This window comes from Penicillium robsamsonii (genome assembly GCF_028829455.1).
Source record: "Penicillium robsamsonii strain IBT 29466 chromosome Unknown utg000001l_segment0_segment0, whole genome shotgun sequence".
Taxonomy (NCBI): Eukaryota; Fungi; Ascomycota; class Eurotiomycetes; order Eurotiales; family Aspergillaceae; genus Penicillium; species Penicillium robsamsonii.
In genome coordinates, this window is record NW_026643219.1 from 105380 (window position 1) to 123333 (window position 17954).

General features: G+C 49.6%; 8 protein-coding genes across 8 annotated transcripts; 4 read left to right on the top strand and 4 right to left on the bottom strand.

Moving 5' to 3' along the window:
• Window positions 1-158: 158 nt before the first annotated feature.
• N7447_000042 (transcription initiation factor IIA large subunit) lies at window positions 159-1709 on the bottom strand (the record flags this gene model as incomplete). Its single annotated transcript, XM_057224318.1, has 4 exons — window positions 159-198; window positions 246-1195; window positions 1430-1531; window positions 1692-1709. 4 exons carry the CDS (start codon window positions 1707-1709, stop codon window positions 159-161), a joined length of 1110 nt encoding a protein of 369 aa, XP_057088334.1.
• Window positions 1710-2368: 659 nt separating this feature from the next.
• Window positions 2369-4222, bottom strand: N7447_000043 (WD40 repeat domain-containing protein; the record flags this gene model as incomplete). Its single annotated transcript, XM_057224319.1, has 1 exon — window positions 2369-4222. One exon carries the CDS (start codon window positions 4220-4222, stop codon window positions 2369-2371), a length of 1854 nt encoding a protein of 617 aa, XP_057088335.1.
• A 580-nt stretch (window positions 4223-4802) lies between these two features.
• Window positions 4803-7045, top strand: N7447_000044 (Kelch motif domain protein; the record flags this gene model as incomplete). Its single annotated transcript, XM_057224320.1, has 3 exons — window positions 4803-4986; window positions 5043-5129; window positions 5199-7045. 3 exons carry the CDS (start codon window positions 4803-4805, stop codon window positions 7043-7045), a joined length of 2118 nt encoding a protein of 705 aa, XP_057088336.1.
• A 350-nt stretch (window positions 7046-7395) lies between these two features.
• N7447_000045 (uncharacterized protein) lies at window positions 7396-9046 on the top strand (the record flags this gene model as incomplete). Its single annotated transcript, XM_057224321.1, has 4 exons — window positions 7396-7649; window positions 7722-8194; window positions 8257-8842; window positions 8908-9046. 4 exons carry the CDS (start codon window positions 7396-7398, stop codon window positions 9044-9046), a joined length of 1452 nt encoding a protein of 483 aa, XP_057088337.1.
• Window positions 9047-10140: 1094 nt separating this feature from the next.
• Window positions 10141-10662, top strand: N7447_000046 (uncharacterized protein; the record flags this gene model as incomplete). The annotated part of the gene is made up of 1 exon (XM_057224322.1): window positions 10141-10662. One exon carries the CDS (start codon window positions 10141-10143, stop codon window positions 10660-10662), a length of 522 nt encoding a protein of 173 aa, XP_057088338.1.
• A 975-nt stretch (window positions 10663-11637) lies between these two features.
• N7447_000047 (putative MFS allantoate transporter) lies at window positions 11638-13344 on the bottom strand (the record flags this gene model as incomplete). Its single annotated transcript, XM_057224323.1, has 4 exons — window positions 11638-12677; window positions 12741-13025; window positions 13078-13108; window positions 13165-13344. The coding sequence occupies 4 exons, from the start codon at window positions 13342-13344 to the stop codon at window positions 11638-11640; spliced, it is 1536 nt and encodes a 511-aa protein (XP_057088339.1).
• A 307-nt stretch (window positions 13345-13651) lies between these two features.
• On the top strand, window positions 13652-15685 carry N7447_000048 (amidase family protein; the record flags this gene model as incomplete). Its single annotated transcript, XM_057224324.1, has 1 exon — window positions 13652-15685. One exon carries the CDS (start codon window positions 13652-13654, stop codon window positions 15683-15685), a length of 2034 nt encoding a protein of 677 aa, XP_057088340.1.
• Window positions 15686-15771: 86 nt separating this feature from the next.
• Window positions 15772-17760, bottom strand: N7447_000049 (uncharacterized protein; the record flags this gene model as incomplete). Its single annotated transcript, XM_057224325.1, has 3 exons — window positions 15772-16155; window positions 16225-16635; window positions 16696-17760. The coding sequence occupies 3 exons, from the start codon at window positions 17758-17760 to the stop codon at window positions 15772-15774; spliced, it is 1860 nt and encodes a 619-aa protein (XP_057088341.1).
• Window positions 17761-17954: the final 194 nt, after the last annotated feature.

A 17954-nucleotide genomic window follows, 5' to 3' on the forward strand; every position in this document is an offset into this window, starting at 1 on the left:
GTGGCTGAAAAGACGTAGGGGTTGGTTTTCGTTTGTGTCATGAGATAGAGCACATGATGAGCAAAAAATTGTTACAGAACGAGGAAAGAGATGTCGTCAATGGAAACTGGAAGACGGATTGAGAAAAAAAAAAGATTGGCGTAATCGTGTCGTTTTGACTACCACTCAAATTCACCTTGGCCCTTGTGGAATACGTACCTAGTAGGGTTAGTATATGCATAGCATGGCACACTGAAATAACTTACTCTTTGCCACCAGTGGTCAGGATGCCATCCTTCAAGGTGCACTTCCACTTGTTCTTCACCCGCTGGACCTTGTCGTATGTGCAAAGCATGACCTGACCCTCCGACTCATCTGCGTCATGGTCGTCAGCCACGAGGTCATCTGGATCATCCAGGTCCGAATTGATGGCGTCTTCATCTTCCTCTTTGACGTCGTCTTCTCCGCCATCGAACTGGCCAGTGACGCGAGGGGTAGATGAAGTTGACTCGGTAGTGCTTTGGCTGAGGGGTGCGGTGAGAGCCACACGGCGAGCGACCTTGGAAGAGGACTCATGTTCTTCCAAGGGACGAAGGAGACCTCCACCCTCATACTGAGACATGCGCTGCTTGAGGTGCTCGCGAAGAAGTCGGTCCCCTTCACCACTCTCGGCAGCTGCTCTGCGGCGTGCTACCTCTGCCTTCCAGTCGGCCATTGGGTTGTCACCTCCACCATCGGTCTGTCCAGGACCCATGTGCGGGTAGTTCTGCTCTTGTTTGATTGGTGGCATTTGCCCGTGGGGATTGGGGTGCATCTGCGGGTATCCTTGTCCAGCTTGGGCCTGGGCTTGCATTTGGTGGACGGAGTTGGCGGCTGCAGCGCCGTATTTCTGGTGAAGCGCATTTGCAGCACGGTCGCGAGCCGACTGAGGGTTGAGACCATGCGGGGGCATAGGTGAATTCATGTGCGGCATTCCGGGTTGGCCATTAGATCCTGGCTCGGTCTTGATGCGAGGGCCACCCATGGGCATGGGGTGCGAGGGCGCAGCTTGGGGCATAGGTGGGGGAACATATTGCGGCTGGGGAGGAGGTTGTCGGGGAGCGTTGGAGGGGACAGTAACCGCGGGGAGGGGAACAGAATGCTGCTGAGCAGGCTGAGGAGCGGGATCCCAGGGGAAATGAGCGACGTTCACAGAAGAAAGCTTATGCTGCCAGGTCTGTAGATATAATAATTAGTCCAAAGTTACCAAAGGTTGCATAATCACAGAATCTTGGCGGTCTAAAAGCGCCTAAGCGGGTAACAGCGGCACATATAAAGGGAAGACTCATAAGCCCGTGTCCCCCCATAAGCACCGCCTCCCGCACTACCTCGACCATCCCCGCTTTTGGGGAAATCAACCACACCAGACTTTGACAACACAGATATATAGATGAAGGAAAATGGTACTAACCTCGCGCAGATCATGCAGGGTCTGCTGGTCGACACCGCTTTCCTCAAAGTCGACCTGGGAGGCGTCACAGACCTCCTGGATGACTTTCTCGAAAACCGCACCCTATGAAGCCTTATGTGTCAGCTCTCAGCTCGGATCAAAGAAACTTCAAAAGATCCAAAGATGAATCAGGAGAACACGGTTATAAATGAAGAGTAAAGACTCTATGTGAGCAACGGCTTGGGATAGACAGGGTTGCCGGAGAAGAGAAGCTGGGACTTACCACTTGCTGGTTGGACATGGTTGCTGAGCAAGAACACCTTGATAAGCTGGTGGATGATTATGTGAAAGGAACAGAGGGCAGGCAATATGGTGATTGAAGTGTACTAGGTGATGATAGCTTGACTAGTAGAGTGCTCCGTCGCAACTATCAAGTTGCCGAAGTGCTGGTCGATCACCACGAATGACGCAATATCAAGCAATTTGAGAATCTGTAGTTTTCACACAAATAGAAAAGAGAAGGGATACTTTGAAAGACCGACACAAGTGCAAATGTCAGAGGGAAATGAGACGGTGAGTTTCCCGATGGGTTGGCGAAGGTGAAAGTCACGGCTCTGCGGTCGAAATCCCACTGTATCCCGGAGGCTTAGTCATCGGCCAACCCACTTTAAAGTAGAAACTTAGAAGTAAATTGGAGAAAGAGTAAAGGTATAGATGAAAGAGAAGTTGGATGAGAAAAATGAATTAATGCAGCCGTAAGAATGGCATCTGGACAATTTGTACAGCCAGCTTACGGCAAAATAAATACAGAGAACCACCACCAGAACACCGAAATCCAAAAAAGAACCATTAGCCATTACACCGAAATCAATGTCCCAGCCCATCAATGCTTTCAATATCACCATGAACCAGGGTATCCCAACGAGAAAACAGACAAAAAGAAAATTGTGCAAAGAGCGTCTAACGAATGGTCATAGACTTTGTCATCTGAGCCTTGCTGCCGACACCACCCTCGCGGGCAGAGGAGGCACTGCTACCAGCCTTGCGCTCGAAGATCTTCCAGAACTTCAAGCTCTCGTCAGCGGCAGTAGTGGCCAGCATCTGTCCATCAGGGCTGATAGCACTGTGGAGGACACGAGTCTCGTGAGCAGGGATCTCGACATTGCGAACCAAAGTCGGGTAGCTCCAGATACTGAGAGAGTTGTCGGGGAAGCCGCTCGAGCTGACAATCTCACGGTAGTGGTTGCTCCAACGCAGAGAAGTGACTTGGGAGCCAGTGTCAATGCTGTTGGTACGGGCACCGGTGGTGGTGTTCCAGAAGTGAATGTGACGGTCGTAGGAACCACCTCCAGTGGCAAGGAGGTTGGATTGCCAAGGGCACCAGCTCAGAGCTTTGACGGCGGCACGGTGGTTGGTCTTGGTGAACTTGGGAGCGCTCAGCGAGCGAGCATCCCAGATGTTAACGAGGTTGTCGTTTCCACCAGTGGCGAGCTGAGCGCCATCAGCGCGCCATTCGAGACCGCAGACCTCCGAGGTATGGGAGACCAGCTCAGCGATCTTGTGCTCTGCGATACGAACGTCGTGGTTGTAGACAAGGCCACTACGGGCTCCAGTGGACAGAGTGTGCTTATTCCAGCCCATAACACCGACGCGAGAGTCGTGGCCGTACATGCTGCGAAGCTTGGAACCTTCTTCAACATCCCAAATCTGGACCTCACCGGTTCCCAAGCCAACACCAACGTAGGCACCGTCACCACTCCACTTCACACTGCTCACATATGTGTCGGGGGAGGTTTCCAAAAGACAGTTGACAGAACCAGACTCAGCAGACCAGACATAAACATTTCGCTCGAGCCCGATGGCGACCTGGTTGCCAGAGCTCCAGTCGAGCAAATTGAGATAGTAGTCATCCAAAAGACCTGGGGCATCCAAAACCCGTTCAGGTGCAGTTTGAACACGACGACGGAACTGGGCAGCTGTCGATTTGGCAGGGCGGAGGGGGCGGTTATATTGAGCACGAAGATCAATAGGCTTCGATGACTCGGGAGGGGGAGGCTTAAAGGCGAGGATGCGAGTATTCATGTTCACTCCACAAGCTTCAGCCAGAGATGATTTGTAGGCCACGGCATCAGGAGCTGGGCGAGTGTAGGTAGAAGGCTCATTGTCATCCAAACCCAAGTTCTCCAAAGCAGCAGTAAGGTCATCATCCGATCCACGCGCACCAATGTCAAAAGCGCTGGCCGCCGAGGCGAGGACTGATGATCCGTCAACCCCACCACTCTTAGGGCGTTGTTTCTCTTCCGGCTTTGCAGCCCCGCTAGTGGCTAGACCTTCACTTGCGGTCCTGTTGGGAATAAAACGGTCACCGGCGTTGTGGGGGATGCGCACAGTCGTCTTGCTGGCACGAGCCCGGGTGGGGATCTCCCGACGGACATGCTCCTTGGAAGGAGTGTTGGCCGTTGTGGCACTTGTGCCGGTCAAAGTCCAGTCCGAGACACCGAGCTCCAAGTGCTTGGGTGACTTGCGGGTGCGGGTGCTGGCAATGTTCGACTTGTTTGTCTTGGGAGAGTTATGGTGGGTGGTGCGGGCAGCTTTCGAGATGGACTTCGCGAAGTGGGCAGAGAGGTTTCCACCATATACTGACTTGGCTTGACTGCGGCCAGCATCAGACTGGCGAGGAGGAGTGAAGGGTGACGAGTGGCCGCTTGCGCGGGGATTAGGCGAAGGGCTCAGAGGCATACGACCTCCAGCCGTCTTGGAGGAGAAGAGCCCATGGTGGCTCTTCACCGGAGTTGAGGCAGTAACAGAAGCCATAGTAATATATCAGAGTAGATGTAATGGGACCAACCCCAATAGAAGATGCAATACGAATCGACACAACAGTTAATGCAATATTAACCAACAGAAAGGTATGCAGACAATTGAGGATAGTGAGAAAATGGAGAAAGAAATTGAAAGGGAGGGTCAGGAGAAAACCGAATAAATAGAAGGTAGTTACTATACTCGTTGAAAAGTATGAGGCTCTCCCCATAGCAACGGTTACCTCAGCTACATAATACGCTAACCCATATTGGGACTAGTGTCAACACAATGGCGCTTGCCTTCTTTAGTGACGATCGCCTTGGCATTGAAATCTGATTGTCTAATTCAGGAACAAAGGTAAGATTCTCTATACAGAATATCATCTTTCATAGACAAATGAGAAAAGATGTCGTGATTTATTACTAGTTTGCATGTCTAATTCAAGGATTCCCTTTTTCTTTTCTCGCCACTGGAATGGCAAATCTCTTCTTTCCAACCCCCCACCACGTTCTTTTACCCAGTTCCACCGAGACCCACCACTTCTCCCCTGGGGATCTTCGAGGGTCCTAACCCGATATCCTGTTGTACTCCTATGGCAATGCAGGACGCTTACTTGTTACCTGCCAGTCAGGGTCGCCGGACCAGCGCGGATTATCGACCCAGCATAAAAAGGGCTCAGGGCCATGTCCCCGCCTGCCTGGTCAATGCCTCGGTGACGTACTGCAGCAATGATCGCATTTATGCGTTCGGGGGGTTTGACCAGTTTACCGATGAAGGTTGACACGCCTCCTTCACCTATAATCTCCTAGAAATGACACTGATAATCTTTTAGTTTACAACCATGTTCTTAGGCTGGACTTGGAGACTTTGCAGTGGGAGCTCGTTGACAACTACGGCGATATCCCCGGAGTTCGCATGGGTACTCTCTCTTCTCATTCGTTCATGTTTAGTGATAAATTTTCTAACTATAAATTTTATTTCTTGATAGGACACACGGCAACATTATACCAAGGAGATAAATTGATTGTTTTTGGAGGCGAAAATGAGCATCGCGAATACCTCTCCGACGTCGTCATCCTTGATCTCAATACCTTCACCTGGGCACTTCCCGAAATTCGCGGGTCGATCCCGCGCGGCCGAGCCCGCCATGCTGCTGTCATTCATGAAGACAAGCTTTTTATTGTGGGAGGGGTGGCAGGTGTAGGAGGCGTGACAGGGGAGAAGAATATGATCTTGGACGACTTGACCTACCTGGATCTACAAACATGGACTTGGTCTCGAACGTGGAGCTTCACTGCTCGCTTCGATCATACAGCTTGGGTTTGGGGCACACGACTGTGGATATTTGGTGGATTGGGTTCGAACATGGAACGAACGACTGATATCTGGTGGCTCGACCTGAAGGGATCTCCATCGCTGGCCGGAAACACTACTCCCCAAGGTAGCGTCAACTCCCTGGACATCAATCTTTCTACGGCTCATCCTCCAGACTCTATATCTAGCAGCACTCACCAAATGTCTCCCCGCTCCGGAATCTACGCCGCCAATTCAGGCAGTGTGCAGGTACGCAATTTGGGTCGGCGCAAGCCAGTTGCGCCTGGTGCCATATCTTGTCTTAGGTTTGATTCTGGTCCTCATGTCCCCTCCCTATTTTCTGGCACTCATTTCCATTCATTTGCATCCGGTGTCCTGCTCGACTTGATTACGCCGTCGGAGACCGTACGGTCGCATGATTGTAACCTGTCAGCCCTGGACCTCAACTCGCTGCGCTGGCAACGGCTAGCTGATGGCCAAGAGATCTTCCGGCCTGGATACCGATGGCACTACTGCACTGTCAATGACACGGGGACCAAAGCTTGGCTCTTGGGATGTAGCCTTGATGTCGCGAATGTACCGGGAGGTAGTGACGAGAATCACATGAGCGAAGTCTTGACTATCAACCTGGAGAAGTATGGTTTGTTAGGTAACGGCCTGTCGACAGAACCTCCTGAACAAGGTGCGCCTTGGCCGTCGCATCAAATGGGCCCGTCTCTGGTCTCCGGGCTCGGAACCGATCTAGCCGCTGTTTTTGACCAAACCCCTGAGTCTGGAAGTGATACGGACTTTGTCATCACTGCTATCTGTGACGATCATGACGGATCCGTATCGGAGGACATGGGGGACACGCCGTCCGTCTCCCCAACCCAAGCTCAGCCGACCTTTGTGGAACAGAACCCCTGGACCTCAGATCCCATCCATGTCCACCGAATCATTTTGCAGCTCAGGTGGCCACATTTCAAGCGCCTGTACTCCGCCCAGATGGCGGAGTACCATACTAAGCGGATGCACATTCCCGAGCCTTATTCAGTCGTGCGCGCGTTTCTCTATTACTTGTATACAGACAGTATCACCGGCCATCCAGACCATTGCTCGAGTGCTATCGATGTGGCGGGTATGCTCGTTATGGCCAATCTTTACGACATGCCGAAGCTTCGCCTTCTGTGCGTCAATAGGCTGAGTCAGGAGCTTGATGTAGACAACGCGGCGATCGTCTGGGAGCGTGCCGGACGGACCAATGAGCATTGGTTGATGCGCCGAGCTGCGCAGTTTTGCCTGACATACTGGGGTCGCGTGGTACGAACAGACGGGTTCAAATCCCTCAGCCACCAGAGTCTGATCCAACTCTGCGAGGTAGTGGATACGGAAGGTCGTATCTTCGCAGGGCCTGAATTGGAGATGGTCACATTCGGGACAGATTGCCTAAGTGACCGAGACAAAAGCTCACGATTGCTGGGATCTAGTACAGATGAGATGTCCGAGGTTGATGGGGACGATGAAGGGATGGAGATGTCATGACACGAATGGGGCACGCATTATGATCCGGAGTTCTTGGCGGCTGTATTTACATTTTGCATCTGTAACAAGTTTTGAATATACAAGTTCCTTTTTCGGCCCGTCCAACCGTTGGCAGTGAGCCCATTCGTCATCAGCCGAGGTGGAGCCTCTCGACGTTTTTGACACGGACTCAACTCCGGATCGCGGAGGTCGTTCCTGTCACGATAAGGAAGCTCTGGAGAGTTGTCTCACACTCTGGGTTCAACAAAATGAAAAAATGTTGAAACTACTTAAATATCGATGTGTTCTCGGATTCGAAATTTGGTTGGCATACGGCTTCTACAGCTATTTGATTGACACTTCATTTCACCATGGGATCCATCGAGCAATCCACTCTTCCTTCAGATTTCCTCTGGGGCTTTGCAACAGCCGCATACCAGATTGAGGGAGGTGTTAATGAAGATGGTCGTGCCCCGTCAATTTGGGATACATTCTGCAAGATCCCCGGCAAGATTGCTGGCGCTGGAACTGGAGATGTAGCTTGCGACTCCTATCACCACACACAGGAGGATATCGCCTTGTTGAAAGAATGCGGTGCTCAGGCATACCGGTTCTCTCTGTCATGGTTCGTCTCTTTTCGTGTTGCTTCGAGCTTCAATCTTTTAGGTTGCTAACTTCGGCTTGTCTGAATCTATAGGTCCCGCATTATCCCTCTCGGCGGTCGGAACGATCCAATCAACAAAAAAGGCATACAGTTCTACCAGAAGTTCGTGGATGACCTGATTGAGGCGGGCATTACTCCCATGATCACTCTCTTCCACTGGGATCTGCCGGATGAGCTCCACAAGCGCTACGGTGGACCTCTCAACAAGGAGGAATTCGTGGCCGATTTCACAAACTATGCCCGCGTGGTATTCGAGGCCTTTGGATCCAAGGTCAAGTACTGGATCACCTTCAACGAGCCTTGGTGCATCAGTGTTCTTGGATACAACAATGGTTCCTTCGCCCCGGGTCACACCAGTGATCGCACAAAGAGCCCAGTGGGAGATAGCTCCACTGAGCCGTGGATTGTCAGCCACAGCTTGCTAGTTGCCCACGGAGCTGCGGTGAAGATTTACCGCGAGGAATTCAAAGAACGGGACGGTGGTGAGATTGGCATTACGCTAAACGGTATGTTCCCATTCTCCCCCGGAACGTATACAGAGCCTCTACTAATCAAATCAATCAAATAGGTGACTGGGCCGAGCCCTGGGATGCTGAGAACCCAGCCGACGTGGAAGCCTGTGACCGCAAGATTGAGTTCGCCATCTCATGGTTCGCTGACCCGATCTACCACGGCAAATACCCAGACAGTATGATCAAGCAACTTGGCGACCGCTTGCCAACCTGGTCACCGGAGGACATTGCCCTTGTCAAGGGCAGCAATGACTTCTACGGCATGAACCACTACTGCGCGAACTTCATCCGCGCCAAGACTGGAGAGGCGGATATCAACGATATCGCGGGTAACCTGGAGCTCCTGCTAGAAGACAAGAACGGCGTCAGTGTCGGCCCTCTTACACAATCGCCTTGGTTGCGACCATCTGCTATCGGATTCCGGAAACTGCTCAAGTGGCTCAGTGAGCGGTACGGATATCCCAAGATCTATGTCACCGAGAACGGTACTAGTGTCCTAGGCGAGAACGATATGCCGCTTGAGGAGTTGCTCAACGATGAGTTCCGTGTGCAGTATTTCCGGGATTATGTCGGTGCCATGGCTGACGCCTATACTCACGACGGCGTCAATGTCCGGGCTTACATGGCTTGGAGTCTTATGGAGTATGTTTGGACCTTGTTCCCTCGATGATTTTGATATAAAGTCCCACTAACTTGTTTACTTCCAGCAACTTTGAATGGGCCGAGGGCTACGAGACCCGCTTCGGTGTTACCTTTGTCGACTATGAGAACGACCAGAAGAGAATTCCAAAGAAGAGTGCCAAGGAGATTAGTCAGATCTTTGATCGGTTGATCGAGAAGGCCTAAGATGGACGCGGCGCTGATTGATATTTATACCGGTGAACTCCGGCGATTTCCATGATACCTGGATTCTGTACGAAGTTTTTGAATGCACATGATATTTGATTTTTTTTTTTTAAAGTCACGCTGTGAGCCCTGTAGCATAGCAACCCCTGTGAGGGTTGTGAGAGATAGAAAACAGGGATGAAGGTACGTAATATTGAGTTGAGAGATCATGTGAGAAGAGCGATGCAGTGCACCCCAGCTTCTTGGCTATGGTATGACATCGGGACTCTTATTTGGTCATTGTTGATCCATGCATCGGCATGTTTGCCTGGATTGAGGATACGCCACAAGCAGGTCATAACTACATGCTTACTAGTACATAGATAGAGCTAGTCCCCGGTTTTTCTAGAGATTCCACCTTTCAAGATCTCTCTCTGGCTTCATCATCTATATAATTTACAAAATGTGTCCCGGGAATAGACCGGGTTTATAGGACAGTATAGGACACCGATCTTGTCCAGCACAGTTATTTTGAATTTCTGAAATGACCTTAATCCAATAGCTCCTGTCGACGTTTCTACTTACATAAAACATAAGTCAGCTTGTGCTTATTCTTCTTTCTGGGAGAAATTAGAGCTGGGGTTTGGTTATGATAGAAAGCAGGATATAAACATTCAATCTACCCCATTTGATTATTTTTCGATGATTAGTTCTTCCTACATGAATGCATCATCAATGGTCTGTACCCAATAGATTGACTTGTCTAACGCTGCGTAGTCTTGTGGTAACTGCCCAAACATGTTCCTGGATGGACTTAGCCCAGTCACTTCTGTTATACTTCCAAAAAGAGCAATGTTGGTGCCTGAGGAATATATCTCTGTCGGAGGATACACTTGCCCTCTAGAAGGTTCTTAATACTTTAATAATATATCGTTTTACTCTCTAGGCTATATAAACAATCTTTGCCTAGTCCTCTATGTGATTGGAAGCTACATGCATAACCGATGTGAATTCTGATACCCGGGGGATAAGTAAATCCGCCTCCGAATGAGATATCCTCTCCATTCCTCTAGAGCTACAATCTATTGACCTTGAATTAAGTCGTCAAGAACATCATGGATATATCCGAAATCTCCAATCGGCTTTTGCCGGAACCCAAGAGATTCCCAGACTGCTGCTTGGCCATCTCCAGCACTTTGATCGCCTATCTTGCTTCGCTCCTCCCCAAAAAACCCGCATTCACCATCTCAGTCGGCAGCGGATCTGGTCTCCTCGAAGGTCTCATCGTGCATTACGACAAGAATGTGTCCGTCGAGGGTGTTGAGGTGGACTCAACTATTAATCGGTACATTACCGAAGAAGATATGAATATCGTTGGCGGAGGTTGGGGCCTTTGGCCTGCCGCCCAACAGGCTACAGCGTGGATGTTTGTCTACCCACGCGATCCAAAACTCATCACCAAATATATTGATACCTATGGTGATCAAAATGTTGATTTCATTGTCTGGCTCGGGCCTCGGGTCGATTGGCCAGATTATGAGCCGCGTTTCTGTCAATCTCCATTCTCCGAGTTGAGTTTTCCAGATCATATTGGACTAACACCATACGAGACTGTGGTTGTTGCTAGAAAACCATGATATGAAGCCGTTCCACATTGTGAATTTGGAAGATCATGTTATATACCTGGTGCATTAGAGGGGTTTTCTGTTTTGTAATATAGTTGTAGCCGTTTCTCCCTTCTATCCTCATAGATCGTCTCTATTACGATGTTGTTTGTTGGCAGTTCATACATTACAATCCTGGATACTCCACAGATCGGTATACAAGTGACATATACCTAATGTAGATGGAGACAGTCCTCAGGTTCTCTCTATATACTTCTACTCGTTCGCATCCTTCCTATATGCCCTCATTATATAAATTTATCAAACCAACCCGAAGGCTCTACAGCAGAATATTTTATATCTAAATGAAAAAAGAATGTTGATTTGAGAGCCTTGTGAGTATGACTCTCTATTGCCTCGACAGTCTTCCCCCATTTATCTTTCCATCTGTCAACATCGCCATCAGTCGTATGCAAAGTATGTTCCCTTTCTATCCCATCACTCATCAACATCACTCTCACATTCGCTCCCTTTCCTTTTCATCTCCCGTCAATATCACACACTCTCATATATAAAGTCACTTTCATTTCATTTACTATTCTGCTTAACTCCTTTTATCCACCTCCTAAGATAGTATGGCACGAGAAGCCGAACAAGACAAATCCGGACATTTGATCAAGAGGCGCAAGCTCCAGTCTATCCCAGATCCACAATCCCTCCGATACCAAGCATGATATGTTTTCATTGAGTCTAGTACCCAAGAGCTTCAGCGAGCTTTCTAGAAAGATTTTGTACAGAATCATTGTGTTGCGTTCTGCGCTTGGGATTGAGGGCCCGAATACAAATTGTTGAATGACTCGAACGTCGAGATGAGAAGGCTAGTACAAACTATCATTGCCCAGAACTACGGGGGTCCTAGTCACAGTAAATAAATTTTAGATCATTGGCCGTTTCCTTGTCTCCCAAAGTAATCCATACATTCAATTAAATCTAAGCGCGAGGCTAAGCTTAAAGCGCATACCTAAAATTCTTGGACTCCATATCCGTCATATCCTTGAAGCCATCCAAGATAGCCTGAGAGGTAATATCCTCCGGGGTCTCATCAGTATCAGCCGCAACCATTGCAGCATCCCTCCTTGAATTCTCCCACTTCATCGACATATATCCCACGCATGCTAGCACAATGATGCCCGCATAGCAAATGAGCAGGCCTAGCAGACCCGAGTAATAGCGGGGGGACTCGTTGGCAAAAAAGATATTCGCTCCCGCAACATTACCGGCCGCATAGAGCGAGAACCAGAGACCATTAGCCACCGCACGCTTGGTGTGGCCGGCAACATTGGTGGCAAGTAGATTCCACGAGATAATAACGGGGGCACCAACAAGATACTGTAGCCAGGTGCATCCAACTAACGTCCAGGGGTGGTCGAGACTAGTAAAGCGGATACCCAGAAGACCGCCGAAGGGGATCAAACATACGACTGCGAGAACGATGCAGCGGGAATCTTTAACGTATGTAGCAATGATACCGCAGATTGGAACCACCACTGCCTCAATCGCACCTGTGGGTAGTTGAAGGAGTGTAGTGTAGATCCCGCTGAAACCAAAGCCTTTGATCAAGGCTGATGCGAAATTCGATGAACCGCCGTTGATCACACCACAGGCGATGCCGACTCCCGCGCAGCAGAGGACCCTGATATCCCAGAGAATCTCTAGTGCCTGACGTGGTTTGATATCCTTGGTCTTCACGCCAATCATGTTTTCGGCGACACGCTGCACGGCGATCACACGCTGTCGGTGAGTCAGGAAGCGGGCAGAGTTGGGCGAGTCTGGCATGAGCCAGAGGAAGAGACAGGCGCAGAGGAAGTTGAGCAGTCCGATGGTTAAGAAAATCAACTGCCAGCTCTTGAGCGCAGTGTTGTGTGAATGGCCCAGGCCGAATCCTAGTAGTGCTCCTACCATCGTGGCCATGCCATTTGCGCTGAGCCAGACAGCCATGCGCAAGGGTTGTTCGGATCGCTTGTAGAACATCGATGTCAGGTTCATCACTAGATACGAAATAAATGTGTTAGTGCTCTTCATGTCTTTGGTTTGCGTTCTGGAAAACTCACTGCACGGACTGATTCCGGCTTCTGCCATGCCCAAGAGGAATCTCAATACCAGTATTCCTGGGTAGTTCTTCGCTCCAACATGTGCAACAACAAGTACACTCCAAACGAAAAGCATACCACCCATATATTTGGCGATTGGCAATCGCTGGATTAGTAGGTTGGCTGGGAGAGCCCAGAAGAGATAACCGAAATTGAAAATCGCAGCAACCCATGAGTATCGTTGGCCTTCGAGACCGAGGTCTGGGATCAAGGAGTATGCCGATGCATAATTAAGTGATAGTTTGTCTAGAGAGGTATATTAGCTATAGAGTAACGATGGAGACTCCATTTTGCATACCAAGGAATTGAATAACATATGTCAGGTAGAGCTATATAACAGACTGTTAGAAATCACCCTTATCAACGTATCTGAGTGGTCACTCACCATGGGCATAATCCTCCAGTCGATAATCCTCAGCACCTCGGCGCCCTCAACCTCCAGTTCCTCAGCAGTAAACTGCTCTGCCTCTAGATATAGATTTGCTCCGATATCATGAGTCTCGCCGAGTGCAACATGAGTAGCATTTTTCTCTGTGGACTGATCCACTTTTGTATTGGGGTCCATTATAGGTAGGGGTCAAGTTGGATAGAACTGGGAACCCATATCGAAGTCCTGGTTATATATAAATCCACACCTATCAGCGCCAAGAAGATAAGCATGATTATTTTATCTGTGAAGTTCTCTTTGGTCAAAATGGCTTTGGAGATAGCAGAGCGGTCAATAGTCCGAAAAGTGTGGGGAAGGCGGACTATAGTCCGCTTTACGGGGGTATACTTATCTCTACATCTATTACATTTTTACTGTTTACTATCACTTTCTGCATTCTACTTGCATTCTACTTGTTCAAAAGATTCCTGACGAGGTCATCGTCATGGCTCAATCAAAAGACTTCTCGCTCTTAGACGCGAGTATCTCCGAACTCCAGTCTGCACTTTCTGCAGGATCGCTCTCTAGTGTCGGCTTGGTATCACGGTACCTACGACGAATCAGCGTCTACGACGCAAACAGTCTAGAACTCACCGCCATCCCAATCCTAAACCCATTCGTTCTCGACGAAGCAGCCGCCTCTGATGCCCGGCGGGCAGCCGGTCTGCCGCCGCGTCCATTGGAGGGTATTCCGTACCTCGCAAAAGACAGTATTAAGGTTAAGGGCATGACCGTTGCGAGCGGATCACCTGCATTTGAAACTCTCATTGCCAACGAAGATGCTGCATGTATCCAATTTCTCCGCCAGGCCGGCGCCGTGCTCCTCGGCCGAACGAACATGCCCGCCATGGCATACGGTGGGATGCAACGTGGGTGCTATGGGCGCGCTGAAAGTCCGTATAATCCTGCATACCTGGCTGCGGCATATGCCTCTGGTTCATCAAATGGATCGGCCGTCGCAACGGCGGCCAACTTTTGTGCCTTTTCTCTAGGCACCGAGACTGTATCTTCAGGTCGCTCGCCGGCCTCAAATAATGCCATTGTTGCATACACACCTTCAAAGGGCCTTCTTCCTCTCCGTGGTGTCTGGCCACTCTACTTGACCTGTGATGTCCTGGTCCCTCATACTAGGACTATGGCAGATATGTTCCAGGTCCTAGACGTTCTTGCGGTGTCCGACGAAGCCCCGATAGGAGATTTCTACCAGGAGCAAAAGCTCATATCCCTCCCTTCAATCAATACACTCCGACCACAGTCCTTTTCAGAATTACAAGATAGCACATCCTTGCGCGGGAAGCGCATTGGTATACCGTCAATGTACATCGGAGGCGACGATACTCCTCTATCCCCAGCCAGCAGAGTAAACACCCGGCCCTCCATAGTCAAACTATGGCAGAACGCCAGAAAGGCCCTCGAGTCCTGCGGTGCGGAGGTCATCGAAACGGACTTCCCCCTCGTGACAACCTACGAATCCAACGCAGACAAAGGTCAGCTTGTCACCGTTGCAGGGCTACCAGAAGGCTGGCCGGCGCTGGAGCGGAGCGAGCTTGTCGCACATATCTGGGATGACTTCCTGATTAACAACGGGCAAAAAGGTCTCGAGACTCTTTCTCAAGTTGATCCGACGACTATCTTCCCGCTTGCGCCGGGGTCTCTGAGGGGTGCGCCCGATGCAGCTAATGCGCTGCGGTGGGATGAGATGGTTAAATACCCGCACCGGAGGCCGGCATCTATTTATGAGATCCCCGGCATTCAGCAGGGAATCCAGGCCCTTGAGAATGCGCGCAAAGAGACTCTTGAGGACTGGATGGATGGGCTTGGGCTTGATGCTGTGGTTTTCCCGGCTAATGGTGATATCGGAGCTGCTGATGCCGACTGCGATGAAACAGCGTCGTTGTTTGCGTGGAGTAATGGCGCCAAATACTCCAATGGTAATAGGCCTATTCGTCATCTTGGTGTGCCCACTATCTCCGTTCCTATGGGTATCATGGAAGATACGGGGATGCCGGTGAATCTTACCTTTGCTGGAAAGGCATATGATGATAACAGCCTACTTAAGTATGGCTTTGCCTTTGAGACGGCAATGAAGGGCCGTGTTCAGCCATCGCTCGTGCCTGCTCTTGACTCTGATCTCATCAAGGCTGCTCAAGATCCTCAGTCATGGGATTCTCCGTCGACCGTTGAGTTGGTGGTAGAGACTCAAGTGAAGGAGATTCACGATTCCACCGTTGTGATCCAGATCCAGGGATCAATGGTACTCAAGGACTCCCAGTTGGAGTCTTTGGAATGCCATGTTAACGGCCAAGTGGTCAAGCCAATCATAGAGGGCGATAGATGGTTTATCCAGGCTTCCTATCCCGCATCGGAACGTGACCAACCCTGGAGGAGGTGGTCGAGTCCTGCTTTAACACAGACTATCGTAGTTATCACAGCTTATACCAAGGCGGGCTCGACAACGGGCAAGTTGATCTTATTATGACAGACCTAGCGTCGTCAAAATGAACGCAACTCTTCTTTTTATTACTCGATTATGTAGTACTCTCATAAAGTAAAAAGCTCTCATATTTACAATACCTCTTTGAAATCGTCCTCTAACAAGTCCTGATGTATACTTCCCCCATACATCATATCTTCAATCATCCCCAAGACAGCTCGGTGCAAATAATTCTTCTTCAGCTGCTCCAAGTGCAATTCAGCCTCTTCAAGTGATACCGGAGTACTAGAATTAGGTTCAAATGTGCCAGTGTTCCACATAATCTTCTGTCGTATGAACTCGAGCACATTCATATACGGCGTTGCGTCCTTCCATCGGTCGACAAAGCCAGCCAGGTTGGCTGAACATGTAGCAACAGCTTGTCTGATACGCTGTTGATTGCGAATATCAGAAACAGGAGCTGTTGCCCAGACAATGTATAGCATCATGATTCCTGCCCGGAATTGGAACACAAGCTAATGATGGATTTATTGTTAGTTCAGAGTGTACCATGATAGAAATGAAACTGGACTCTTGACACATACTGCAGACCAGGTATAACACATCACATGTCCTTCTTCCTGGAAGAGCCGGAAATTATGACAGGCTTCCGCAATTGTCGCGAGGATTTCCTCCGTTCCGTCCATCTCGATGAAATCACGTTTCTCTTCTATCAGGATCAAGAGACTGTAAACATACAGCTTTCGCATCCATATAGGATGGAGATACCCGTGTTGAGCATTGTCTGATTCATAGTTTGGAATCTCCTGTCGCCATTTATCAAGAGCAGACTTGAATGAGGAGCTGTAGCCTTTACCATCTCTGGCAAGGGGATTGCGGGGCCGGTTCTCCCGCGATCTTCTGATGCCGGCTTGGATCTTGCGTAGTCGGAACAAGTGGCGTATGGCGGGGTTTGTACTTAGGGTTGGTTGGAGGGTATCTCCCAGAGCGCACATCTAAGTTGAGAATTAGTGACCGAGAGAAGCTAAGTAGAAACTTCTCTTGGGATTACTCACGTCATCATCAACAACCCTGTAGGCAGCTGATACTGGGCGATCCCACCCAGAGACAATGACTTCATTGAGCATATAGCAAGTGATGAACATGTTCTCAGACAAAATTTCACTAGACTCGGTCATGGACCCATTGTCGCGGTATATCGATACGTGCTTTTGAATCTCTGTCATGGCAGCTGTGCAGAAAGGTAACACAGAGGAGACGCTCGTTGTGATATCCTCTGAAGAAGGAGAATGCATAGCATAAAGTATCATGAACAGTGAAGCTTGGATTTGTAAGACCATAGACGAATGTCCGACAACATATGGGTAATATCTCATGGCCGAGGCATAATATTCCTTTGACCGGACGGAGTGCGAGGGGTCTCGCTGGAGATTACTGCAAAGGGATGCACCAATAGCATATACCATTTGCAGAAAGAAGGCTTTCCATTCATCCTGCCCATCTAGGATTGCTTCGGCATGCCATGATTTCCAAGCTGCTTCATTCAAGAACGGCCATTCGCGGTGAGTCACCGAGAAATAAACATTTGTGTAGAGCTCTCTCGGCCAAGGAGAGTCGCCATCGGTCAAAGGATATGAGGGTGCCAAGTCGATCCATGGGACGTCGAAAGTCGTCTCCGGGAATAAAGAAAACGCATCCGAGGAGAAAGATGGTGGAGATGTTCGAGGTGATCCGTGGCTGCTGTGTTGCAAGTCTGACAGAAGTATGAGAGATTCATCTTTCTCTACTCTGCTACTATTCTGGTCGGTCACCAGGTAGTCTGAGTCATTGCGCTTGTGTTCTAGGTCTTCAAAATCCGTCTGGACACCAGCATCACATGTTTCCACTGTTGTTTCTGTAACACTGGGCTCACGATCCAGCTCCGCGACCCGTTTCTCGAGCTGTCTCAAATATTCCAGCGGGATTGTGATGTTATCTCCCGTTTTCCGAGACCGAGCAGGCAAGCATTCAGCACCCTTGCGACGACATTCGCCACATGAAGGTTTCGCATGATCACATTTCCGCTTGTGTCGGAAGCAGCGAGCGCATGCTATATCTCTTTGCTTCAGGGGGCGCGACATGCAGCAATTGGGCACATATAGGGAGTGGGAGGAAATGCGGGGAGACCTGCGATAACGGAGTTGATCCACGCCGGTGCGATATCTCCTTATTAACTGGCTATAATAGGAAGGTCTAGGCGATGTTGATAAGAAATGGTTTATTAACCATATATACTGCTTCTTGTTAAGATATGTAACACAGTAAGAGATCTTAG